Source organism: Numida meleagris, chromosome 4, assembly GCF_002078875.1.
Source record: "Numida meleagris isolate 19003 breed g44 Domestic line chromosome 4, NumMel1.0, whole genome shotgun sequence".
NCBI lineage: Eukaryota > Metazoa > Chordata > Aves > Galliformes > Numididae > Numida > Numida meleagris.
The window spans coordinates 59,046,604-59,058,866 of NC_034412.1; the positions used below are offsets into that span (position 1 = coordinate 59,046,604).

Here is a 12,263-nt window from a genome sequence, read left to right on the forward strand (position 1 = left end):
ATCAGTCATTCACTGAGCGCGACCCACTCTGGCAAACAGCTCTATGAAAGAGCTGCATACAGAATTTGCTAAAACACGCGTAGCATAGAAGACCACTCCAGGTTGATGGTTGGCACCGTGAGAGAAACATTTTAGGAACTGTCTTCCCTTTCCATAAACTTAAGCCCTCTGGAATTTGGCACCCTGAAATACACAGGTAGAGGGGAAAGGCATTCCCAGGCAGAAAGAACAACGCCAGCAGGGATCAGAGGTACTGGGGCACTGCCAAAGACCTCAGGGGTTTGACACAGCTGATGGCTCCTCTCTAAAATCTCTTCTGGGGCGAAGACATACATCAATGGAAGTAAGCCCAGAGGAATCAGGACACAGAAAACATACTCCTTAGCCCTCCCCCATTCATAGATTTCACCACCACAGGACCGCCTGTCATCAGAACTCAGATTGGGTAAGTGCTTAAACCAAGTACTGCTAGCCATCAGCATTTTAGTGAGAATCAATTCCTTAAGTGAATTCCTAATTCACTTCAGAATGACCATTCCCATTCTCTTTACATGCTGTTTTCACCTGACACGTCACTATAACAAAGTGCCAATTTCAGAAAAAATGTCCTCTTACAAACATATATTACAAACCTGCTTCTTGCAACAGAGTGCCACTTCTGAATTGTTCTGTTTTCAGTTTTTAAGTGCTAAGACACAGTACCATGGCTGTGCCTCAACCATCTGGGTGGGATTCATTTTCAGTTTTTAGCAACCAGCTGATATAATTACGCTTTTCTTCTCCACAAGGCCAACTGGAAGAACCAAAAGGAAATAATCTAAAAATCCAGCTTGCTATGGAAACAAAACTGTATAGATATATATCCACTCTGTAATACCAAAAGGGAGGATTCAGCCTGAATTTATATAAAAACTTGAGAAATTTCAAAGGAGATATATTTCAAAATAGAAAACACATTGCCCATGCAAGTATGGAAAAAGAGAATCTATCAATACAATCTCTTAGTTAAAGACGTAACAGTCATAAATTAACTTGGAAATTAGGGGAGAAATTAAGCACAGAAATTAAGAGCAAGATATTGAAAACTATTAAATACATCTTAAGTATCTCTTAAGTCTAACACAGACAAGTAAGCCAATGTTATGTAGGAAAGCCCTCTCTTTAGAAGGCATTAAGTACTTTACGGCATATGAGTGCCAATGCCTTATACGGACACGAGGTGTTCGGAATATAAGTTTATACAAGGAATCTAACATTTATCCACCTTGACTTCTCAGTGCTTCTCTTTATAATGAAAAAAAGAACTGCACATCTGCTCTGCTAAATAAGGTTAGAAAAGTCAGCTGGACCAGATCAGCCTTTTCATATAGGCAATATTATTAGTTAGGAACACATGGCTGGTATTAAGAGGTTAGCCTGCAAGTGATTTTTGTTTTGTTATTTAACTCCAGTTTCTAGAAATGGGAAATGAGATCCTTCCTTGTTACTGTTTCACATGGAGATTTCTGCTATTATACTCTCAAGTCCTAACCACATCTAAATGTTTGCTTTATGAAGAAATGTAGATTGTACCCAGACTTCTTCCACCCGCTGACTTATGGACTCATTAAAAAAAGAAAAAAAGAAAAAAGTGAGCCTACAAGTCCTACAAAAACATAAATTCACTTGCTGAATGGGAGTTCAATAACTGAGTCCTTCTGGGACCTATGATAATTTCGGCATCTGTTTGAAGCACTAGCAGCACCAAGTCTAGAGCTCTCCGCCATGCCTCCATCTTGGCTGTAACATTATCATAAACCTTTACATCCCTTCCACTGTCAGTGAAGGCAATAGAACCCCCTGTGAACATATCACCTCTTCCAAACTCTTTCAGTACATATGCTGAGGTAGAGCCACAGTCAGCTGCTTTTTGGAGGTGATGATCAATTAAGGTACGCGCTTCAAACTCTGATGCTGCTTTTGCAGTGTTACACATAACCACAGAAAGATATTGGTTCCAGCCAGTTGCTAGTGCTTGAAGCACAACTGATTTAAACTCTGATGAAGATGCTGCCAGCCGAGGACTATGAAACTCCTTCACAGCGTTTTTATTTGCTAGCTTTAAAGACTGCTCTGCAAGCACCTGACTGTGACTAAGACACAAGAACTCAACTGCACCACCGCCAAGAAAAACTTTCCCATCTTTTAGAGCATGATGGAGTCGATAAACAAAAGTCCAAAACTGGTCTTCAATGAGCTGCATCTTTGAAGCTACAGTAGTGGTAAGCATGGCCGTAAGCAGGGGAATTCCTTGTGTTTTTATCCAGACTGGCACAAGCTCTCCCAGTTCCATTGCACGCTCGTCGCAGCCCTTCCACAGCTCCACTCGGACCCCGCTCCCCAGGCAAGAAGCATTCAGCTGAGAGAGGTATGTCACAGGCTGGGCACTGGTCACCTCCCCAAAGGCACTCAACACATTCTGACTCACAGAACCAATTACCAATATATTGTTTGCGATGCATCTTTCCATTAAGTTTTCACACACGTTTCCTTTGACCAAAACCAAGTTTACTTCCAAGCTTCTTAGACTATCTAACATCTTGCTTAGCCACGAGTCTCCCGATCCACCCTCCTGTAGGCTAGGATACTCCAATACAGTCCTTACGTTCCGTGGTTTAGTGAAACCTAAGTGACGATACTGTTCAGTTAGGTCACCATCCATTAGCAGAATCCAAAGGGGTTTGTCTTGGAAGTATTTGATAACTGCAGCTTGTTCTGGTGACACTAGAGTGATAAAACCTGGGCACACACAAGAGTAACTTTCGGGCAGACCTGGTAAACAGCATGTTGCAATTTCTGCAATATTAAACTGGGAAGAGCCACTACATTCTGCTCTCTTGTGCTGATAGGCAACAATGCTTCTAAGCAGTTTCACACTAAGCTGATTTCCATGGCTCAGAGCCATTGCCAGGTGTCCTAAACCGTAACATTCACATGGATATGCTGACTGTCCTGAGAGGTATACCTGAGAATTGCCTAGTTGACTTGAAATATGGCTTTTTGCTAGAGTGCTGAAGTATCTGCTGTGAGTTAATTTTTTTTGTTTACAGCTGGATGCAGAAACACCACTTCCAGAAATCACAGATGTACTACTGTCATCCACTGATCTGACAAGGGAAGCTACTGAACCAAAGCTGGCCAAAGGCGAAACCAGGCTCTCATTAAAATTACAACCAGCTTCCTGAGGGAAACAAGAATTTCTTGGAACAAGTTCTTCTGATGCAGAAATATCTTTCTGAAAATACAGAAAAATCTGACGATTTAGAAAACTGTGACATGGAATTTGGGAAGCTTTACTTTCAGAAGTGCTTGGCCTAACACTGCTAGAACACAGCTCTTTATTTACGTCATGTACTGACATTTGAAGACACTTGACTTTCTCACAGCAAGAGTCCAACCCCTCAGACATCACAGACACTATTGCTGAAACAGGAACATTCTGCTGGAGGCATTCCAGTACAGCATTGCTCCATGCACCAACAAGAAACAACACGGTACTCATCCCAGTTTTAAATTCCTTGTTTTGAGCCTGAATGGTTTCATTAAGAAGCTGTCCGGCAGCACTAGTTAAATCCAAACTTTCCATCAGTCTAACAGCAGAACAAATCAACACGCTTTCATTGGAGCTTTCATCCACAACAAATTTACAGGATTTCATTGGTCCCAATAACGTTCGTCCAGCCCATGCCAAGGATGAGAGCTGCTGGAGTCCAAAGTGTCTTCTTGAATTCACAGCCCTGAAAGCCATGGCCAGCACGCAGCATCTGGGAACAGAACACAAACTTACTGTCCCATCCTCACAGTACTGCAGAAGATATATCACAAAAAATACTAAATTAACAGTTTAATGCTGAACAGAGCTCTTCAGTGAGGCACTCTACAGAAGCCCTTTATCCTGTGCGTTTATTATAAGACAGCAACACACAGACATGCTGGAAGGATGCACTGCTAAAATATAATGGATATATATATGTTTTTTTGTCTGACAGGTAGTAAAATGTTGTTAATTCCAGTGGTTTCTTAAACATGAAGCAGTACAGATCTAACAGAACTTTCAGTTCTGTTGTGACCTGCTATGCGGAATTAGAGCAAAATTTCCCTAGGGCCAAATGGACAATTACGTGCAAAACCATCATGCTGGTACAGATCCAAAACTTACTCTATTCCAACAAACTTATTCAAGCAAACTTATTTTATTCCAAATTCTATTCATTCCATTTAACGTACATTGATACTCCATATAAGTCTTTCAAGTTTTGGTTGACTACTCAGTTTTAACATGCCAAAAATAAATGTTCTCTCCCTTGAAATCCTTTCCACACCACACTCCTGTGGCAGACCACATGGATTAAACTAAAGCTCCTTTTTTTTTATTTTTAACGAAAAAAGTATATGCACCAAGAATTAAGAGGTCATAACTCATACACCTTTTCAGTTCAGATTCAAATAATATTTCATCTCCCTAAAGGTCTCTTTGCAGAACTATTCCAAAATCAAAACATTTTTTGCTACTACACTCAGTGAAAGTTCATCCAAATACTAGCTCAAATGAAAACAAAGTGGGAATTTAAAAAGTAGCGTTGGCCATCAGAAATAACCCTTATATGGCAACAGCCCTAACGATCTAGTCCAGTCCAAACTGACAATCGAAACTCAATTACTAGATACATCTTCAAGTATCAAAACAATTATTAATGAAGAAATTACATTGTTCTGCAGTTACCTGTAATCCCTACTTTTGGCTTTAAAATTGCATTGGGAGTACACTACTGAAAATATCCATCCAAACTCCTTAAGGCTTTTTTTATGGACATTTTTCTTGGGAGTCTCTTGTGACAACAGTCTAGGCATGCTATGCAACCAGATCAGTACTTCCAGTAATTTTTTTTTTAAGCCTCTTTTTTTCCCCCCCCCCAATAATGGAAACCTCAGCTTAATATCACAGCTAGTTTGTTTAGACACAATGACAAAATTAAATAATGATCATTAGACCATGGAATCCGATATGAAACATGAAAAATCCAATATTAAATAGGTAGAAACTGGAACGTGGGAAGTTCCATACCAACAGAGGGACGAATTTCATACTGTCAGAGTAATGGAGCACTGGAACAGGCTGCCCAGAGAGGTTGCCCAGGCTCCTTTGGAGATATTCAGGACCCAAATGGACACGGTCCAGTGTGACCTGCAGTAGGGAGCCTGCTTTAACAGAGAGGTTGGACTCGTTGATCTCTAGAAGTCCCTCCCAACCCCTGCAATTCTGTGAGACCATGAGAACCGCAGGTGGTTACAAGACAGGTTGTATAGCTAGTGCAGCACCTTCTAGCAAAGAGATGCACTTTCATCAGATCTCAAGGTAGCCAACTAGAAGTTACTTAGCTAAACTTTACTCCGAAGTTTCAGCTGAAAAATGCGTCATTCACTTTCACCTTATATTCATATTTAGAAGCTTTGTTCTGGACGCAAGCCGGTTCCTCTGCAGATAGCTAAACCTGAACTGAACGGACACAGGGACTTGGCTGCAAAACTAGCTGAAGGCAGGACACACACTTACAGCAAATAGTATTTCTATTTTGTTGCTCGCACAACCTCTGGCACGTGTGATCTATGACCTCGTGATACTCTTCTACCTTTTTGTTTTACATGTTATTTTGGCAAGAAGACGCCACTACGAACTAACATGCTCCAGGGAGCAATGCAAAGCAGACCCCAGTTCAACTTCTCCCCCCGCCTGCCCCTTACCTCTTTTTCCACCCAGCCTGAGGTGGAAAAGCTGAAACAGAGCTACGTTTCAGACTCGAGCTCAGCAGAGGGGAGGAGGGATCCTACAGTACAGCTCAACAAACGCGACCAGCGATAAGGACAGCCACGGCCGGCACACCAGCTACCGACGGCCTCCTCTACCTGCACGCTGCCGCCCCGCAGCCCGCCGCAGCACCTGGCCGAAAGCAAAGGGGCGAGACACGGTTTGGCTCGGGGCTGCTGGTCACGTTTGCACACGCCGGTTTTACGAGTCGCTAGTACAGAACCCGGGGGGTACAAGAAACAGGCCCAACACTCACTAAATTAGCTTTGCACGCGTGCTAGCGGCCTGCCCGCCGGAAGAAAGCGCCGGTTCCTCAGCGCTTCGCCACGGCCTTCTCCGCCGCCCGCCCTCACGAGCCCCGTGGTGGCGACCCAACGCGACGAGGCGGGCCGAGCCGCGCGCTCACAACCGCCCCCGTTGCCATGACAGCGGCCGCGGCGCCGTTGGGCCGCACGCGCGGCGCCCTCGTGACGTCAAGAGCCCGCCGAGCCCCCATTGGTCCCGACGAGGAGGGCGGGCGGGCCCCCGGCACGTCCGGCTCGCTGATTGGCCGGCTCGCGGTCGTTGCGCGTGGCGGTGGGCAGCTCGTCTCGGCGTCCCGTCTGGTCCCGGCGCGGTGCGGCCGTAGGCAGATGGTGAGCGCGTTCCCCTTCCCCTACGCCGGGCCTGGCTGGTCCCGCACCGCTTCGCCTCCAGGAGCCTGCAGGGTGCGGGGGCTGGCAAGGCCCTCACTGCGCGCCCTCCCGGGCCGCAGCGTCCCCACCTGCGGAGCGTGGCGGGCCCGCAGCATCCGGCAGCTCAGACCTCGCCACGCAGACGGTCCGGTTTGCAATCCAACCAGGGAAGGACGAAACATGTTAAAAATGAAATTTCATTTCTTAATGCAACAAAGCGGAATCTTGTTTGTTATGCTTGGGAAATTCTGAAGTGAGATCCCAGCCAAAAAGATGGAACTTTTCAACAGAGGCAAGAGACTGCTGAGCAGGGGCCAGAAAGCAAATTCCTCTCTCTCTGCTTTACTTGCTTTCTAAAAGAGTCAAGACTGCAGGACTCACAGCTGGTGCTGCAGGAAACCTGCACCCTTCCCGCCTGATATTTGGGAAGGCAAACGTGCTGTACTGCACTAGCTGAGACCAGAAGCAGCAAAGGTCTCTGGAGTGTCCCCGATAATAAGGCACAAGCAGATCAGTCCTTATGGGATGAGCGTGTGCTGATCTCGCTGCCACTGCAGTATGTTGTTATCTGGTGGTGGGGGGCAGGCTGGAGCTGTGCAGCTTCCTCTCACCTTTGCTCCAATGGAGCTGATTCTCTCAGACCTCTCATTTCGGTACCAAATTTGAGGAGTGCCTAAATTTGCCTCCTGCTTCCAGACAAGACCCATATAACCAGTTCATTTTGAGGCTGCCTGCCTTCTTTCTCTAGCATTCCCTCTTTAACTGGCAATCTTTCTGCTTAAAGCTGAACACAGGAAGCCTGGATACTTCTTCCCACAGAACAAAGTCTTTACCTTGGTTTCTTTCTAGAATAATCTAGGATAACACACATAGAAACCCAGTTGCAGTCTACCAGGTGCAGCAAAGAATGTTTCTCGCTTTTGCTACACCTTTACTGTTATTTAAATTTAATTGTGTTTTGAATTTTTCCGAGTGGGCTATTTCTCATCTTGTCTCTCCTTCTCTTTCCGAAGGCATCCAACTATAGAAAACCCGGCTTAAGTACAGCCCAGCGAAAGAAAAGTGGCTTGAAACCTGAACTTACAGAAGAGCAAAAGCAGGAGATCAGAGAAGCTTTTGATTTGTTTGATACCGATGGATCGGGAAGCATTGATATAAAAGAACTCAAGGTTTTCAAATGTTTTTTTTCTTCATGGAAGTATCATGAGCCACAAAATTGCAGCTGCTTTTTCTGTTTCCCCAGGCCTAACTTGCTCTGTTTTAAAATGGCTTAGGTTTATGAATGGCAGTAATGACTTGCTCTCATGACTGAACTTGGGGTGGACTACATGGATAACCTGAGAAACCTGTATGTAATACTGAGCTGGTAGGCTTCTCTAATACATGCATAGTTGGTCAGGTGGTTTTGAATGTCTGAGCATGAGAGGAACTAAACAGTTTCTGAACTAACAGTACGCATTTCTGTTTTCACGACTGGCTAAGGCCATTGTTTCTGGGAACTGGAATTCTTTTGTTTTAGGATTAATGCCTTCATCCTGGAGGTGAACACACAGATCTTGCAGATATTCAAGAAAGATGCCACCATTTTTTTCATACATGTAATCCACAGATTACCTGTTCTTTTATTTAAAAAAGAATAAAACAGAGATCTGAGTTGCACTTTAGTTGGCAATTCAGGCAATATCTGTGAGTGCATGCATACAGTGGTACAAGGGGAAGTTTACTTTCTGTTCTGTTTTCCCTACCAGTGCCTGACTTTTTTTTTTTCCCAAGCCTGAACATTTTATCTTCTTGACCTTGATTCCTCACATAGAAGCACTTTACCTCAGCTTCTGCACACATTACCTAAAAGCATGGGGTTGTCTAAACTGTGGCTTTATTCAGGATTTATTTGGCTGTACTTATACTTGATTAAGGCAACTGCGTTATCTGAACACAGTTTACACATGTGAAAACAGTTCTTAAAATGGACTGAACTGGTGTAGCATCAACCACCTAATGCTATGTTTTACTTTTTGAAAATTAATTCCAAAATACAGATACTTTACAATAGAAAGTGGTCCCCTCTGAAAGACAAAACAGAACATAGAGTTATCCCATTAGAAGGCATTAGTCAGAAAACACACTTCAGGTAAATGTGAAGGTTTTTAGTGAATTAACATTTTCCAGTAGGAAGATGTTCACCACGAAAATTTCTGCCTGCTATTTCCACCAGATTGTGCAGAAGGAATGAACGCTAACAGATCAAATCCTCCTCAAGTTGTATGTTCTTGAAACTTCAGTTTCTGAGTGAAATATGCTGTAATCATTTGGCACACCAGGTCTGGGAAATTACTAGTCATTTTTTTCAGTAGTGAAGTAATTGTTCTAGGCTGGTAGAATACCAGAGCTTGGGTTTAAGCAACATTAAGCACTTGTACAATCCTCTAAACAGCATCACCTGTTTTTATAGTAATACTTTGCTTGTGCTCCATAAGACTCAAAGTTTGCTTTTCTTTTCCTTAGCCCAGCAGTAATTCTTTGATGATTTGCTGAGGCAGAGATTTATGGAGTGTTGTCAGTTGCCCCCATTCCCCAACACGTAACCAAAAGTGCCAAGAGCTATCCACCTGGATTTCTTTTATCTGTGCACTGGTTAGTGTAAGTTAACAACACGTAATTCTGAAGACATCAAAATTAGAAGGCATTCTGCCCTCTATTTCAGATGAATTGAGATCACATCCCTGATTGCCCCCCTGCCTGTCCCCCCCAAGTCCTGTTTTGAGAATCCAGTCCTTTTAGGAACTATGCTGAAAATTAATCTGTAGATCAGAAATGTAGATTAGAACTTTTTCATAACTCAGACACAAAAACTTTCTCAGGTTCAGAAATAGATCTGTGTTCCACGTGGACCCAAAGTGAAAATACATGAGTCTTACAAACATCAAACCTATACTATTACTAATATGAAAGATAAAACACACAGGCAAGCGCTATCAGGATGTCTTCCTTGCAGTGACTTGTTATTACAGTTTTGGAAGAGGAAGTTAGTACAGCTGCTGCCTTTGGAATTCTGGTGGCCTCCTAACACAATTGCTTTTTGGCGCAGGTTGCGATGCGTGCTTTAGGCTTTGAGCCAAAGAAAGAAGAAATTAAGAAAATGATAACAGATATTGACAAAGAAGGAAGCGGCACCATTGACTTTGAAGACTTTTTGGCTATGATGACACAAAAAATGGTAGGAGCTCTTAAAAATACATATATATAATCTTTGGACAGCATAAATAATGCCATAAAGGGACATGTTAGTGTTTTATAAGTAATACATATTTTACTTTTCTTCTAGAGTGAAAAGGATTCAAAGGAAGAAATTTTGAAAGCTTTCAGATTATTTGATGACGATGGTACAGGAAAGATTTCATTCAAAAACTTGAAAAGGGTTGCCAAGGAGCTGGGAGAAAATTTAACTGATGAAGAGCTTCAGGTAAATTCTGATTTGCCATAGCTTTCCTAGTAAGAATGAACCAATCCTTGGAGTTCCTACGGACAGAGTGGGAAATTCATGCCAATACAGAAAGAGCTGAGAAGTTAGAAATGTGCAGAGTATTAGAATACATGGTTCTGTTTTCTTACTAAGTACTTCTGATTTGTTGTTCTTTAATTAATAGAAGTTCTTGTGTTTAGAGTCAAGCCCAGTGCCTGATCAGATAAACACTATTGTTTTGTAGGAAATGATTGATGAAGCTGATCGAGATGGAGATGGAGAAGTGAGTGAGCAAGAATTTTTGAGAATCATGAAGAAAACTAGCTTATATTAGCATTTGCTGCCTTACAGCTGTTCCAAAAGACAACTGGGAAAAGACGTAAAAATGGGCTTGTGTCTCCTGCATATTTTTACGCTATGTAAGGAAAGGACAGATTTTCCATCTCATTCTTCTTTTTCAGCAAAGTTAGTTGCGGGGAGGGGGCTGTGGTACCCAAAATAACTGTTCAAGTGAGATACTGCAGGAATAAAAAATACTGCAGAAATGAAAAGGAAAGATGAACTTAGCCAGCAAGGTAGGGTCCCTTTCCCCCCAGGCCCCCATATGAAGATTTCACTAATTGCCCTTTTGAATAAAGAATGCTGTGTCTTAAGTAGATAATTTTAAAAAACCTGAAAACATTTCACTTGGGTTGTGAAGGTTACTGCTGTTTCTGGGAGAAGCCAAGCCTCACATTCCCAAGGCTACATAATAAAGAGATCATCTTATAACACCTAAAAGAACTGAAGTACAAGTACAGTATTTTTATTCCTTTTAAGGTGTTTAGGTTATCTTTGGTATTTGTGTCCTTTTGTTTATTTCCATGAAAGACTCAGAAATCAATTGCATATTTACATTTATTTCTGTATTAAACAGTGTATTCTCCTGGCAAGTTCATTTTGGACCTACTGGAAAACAAACATATATAACCAGTTTTTGGTTCTTCCTTCCGAGCAGCATGTGATCACCAAGTGATCTTTTGCTTAACTATTCCATGATCTGGTATCTGAAAACTGGTTTACTTGAGTCTTACTTGCTTGAATTATCAGAGTTTATTGCATGGCCAGTTAACGTCTTGTGCCATTGCTCTTACTCGAAAGGCTTTGCAGAATTCAGTTCTAGGGCGCAGTAGAGTAAGTTCTCTCTAGCTATTTAGAGTCAAGTTGCAGAGAGAAGTTGCATCTGAAGTGAAAAAATAGTTCACTTTGACAGCCATGAATATATTTAGATCCATGCAATCCAAATTCATTCCAGATATCACAGCCTTTTTTAATTATTATTGAGTACTTTCACTTTTTTGAATATTTCTTGCATATAATACTATCACTCCAGAACTTACTGGAGAGCCACGCTTCCATACTATAGTGACATGGCAGTGATGCACAGCCTGAAATCTGATTATTTGCTTCTGCAAGGAGGATTTATCCTTGGGTCACAATACGACGTTCAGCTTGGGGAAACTGTATAACCCTAATCCCATCTCTGTGTTTAGCTCCTTATTACAGCTGCTTCAGCTCTGATGAGCTCAAGGGCCCACCAGGGGGAGAGTTACTTTCAGCAGTGGAAAGGGGAAGTCTTTATTTATACACTTCTCCTTAGTGTGCAAATGTGGAGCTGGCACACAGTCCTCTGAGTTTTGTACTCTGAACTGCTCTCTGAATAGGCCCTCTCCAACCTACACAGTAGGCTTAAACCTGCTTACAGCCATAACAACCTCAGAGATCAGTGAAGTCCACTATTCAGACATTCAGTGGCAGTAGATGTAAGCTACAGTACTGTAAGCTTTTTAAAATGTGTATTAACTTTGTGTATTAACTTTGTATGGTGTGAAATAAAACTGTTTTGCAAGTTAATTACATGGTGTGTTTAATGATTTGTTATGCTGACAAAACTAAATTTTCAAAAATAATTTTGAAGTGTTAAACAGTTCACTAAGTATGCTTTTGCTTTACCTTTTCTTTTAGAGAGAGAAATTCCTAGTTGCAATAGTCTTTCCCTCTTCTACTACGCTGATTAAAAGTTTCTAGTACTAACCACTTATAATCAGAAAGGGAAATTTGAAGTTCTAGTTGATGATGGGGAATCCCAGAGCTGATTAGAGTGACTGTACTTTTAATACTGCCACAGGAAGAGATTGATGACTCTTGTTTACCTATGATGCATGTCACATCTCTCTTCCTGTTCTAATCCTGTTACTTGACTTTTGAAGGTAGGAAAAAGACACACAGTCATACTTACTGA

At 42.2% G+C, this 12,263-nt stretch overlaps 2 protein-coding genes across 4 annotated transcripts; one reads left to right on the forward strand and one right to left on the reverse strand.

Annotated features, from left to right (window-relative positions):
- BBS12 (Bardet-Biedl syndrome 12) lies at positions 918 to 6,302 on the reverse strand. 2 transcript variants are annotated; one of them, XM_021394003.1, is made up of 3 exons: positions 6,102 to 6,302; positions 5,782 to 5,977; positions 918 to 3,803 (listed from the first exon to the last, which is right to left on the reverse strand). In XM_021394003.1, exon 3 carries the CDS (start codon positions 3,785 to 3,787, stop codon positions 1,646 to 1,648), a length of 2,142 nt encoding a protein of 713 aa, XP_021249678.1. In that variant the 5' UTR covers positions 3,788 to 3,803; positions 5,782 to 5,977; positions 6,102 to 6,302; the 3' UTR covers positions 918 to 1,645. The 2 variants fall into 2 exon arrangements, with proteins under 2 accessions (XP_021249678.1, XP_021249679.1); XM_021394004.1 differs by lacking the exon at positions 5,782 to 5,977.
- Positions 6,354 to 11,872, forward strand: LOC110398582 (caltractin). Of its 2 annotated transcripts, none has more exons than XM_021396363.1 (5): positions 6,354 to 6,480; positions 7,533 to 7,688; positions 9,608 to 9,736; positions 9,845 to 9,982; positions 10,227 to 11,872. In XM_021396363.1, exons 1-5 carry the CDS (start codon positions 6,478 to 6,480, stop codon positions 10,314 to 10,316), a joined length of 516 nt encoding a protein of 171 aa, XP_021252038.1. In that variant the 5' UTR covers positions 6,354 to 6,477; the 3' UTR covers positions 10,317 to 11,872. The 2 variants fall into 2 exon arrangements, with proteins under 2 accessions (XP_021252038.1, XP_021252039.1); XM_021396364.1 differs by lacking the exon at positions 6,354 to 6,480 and adding an exon at positions 7,794 to 7,867 and having other exon boundaries at positions 7,549 to 7,688.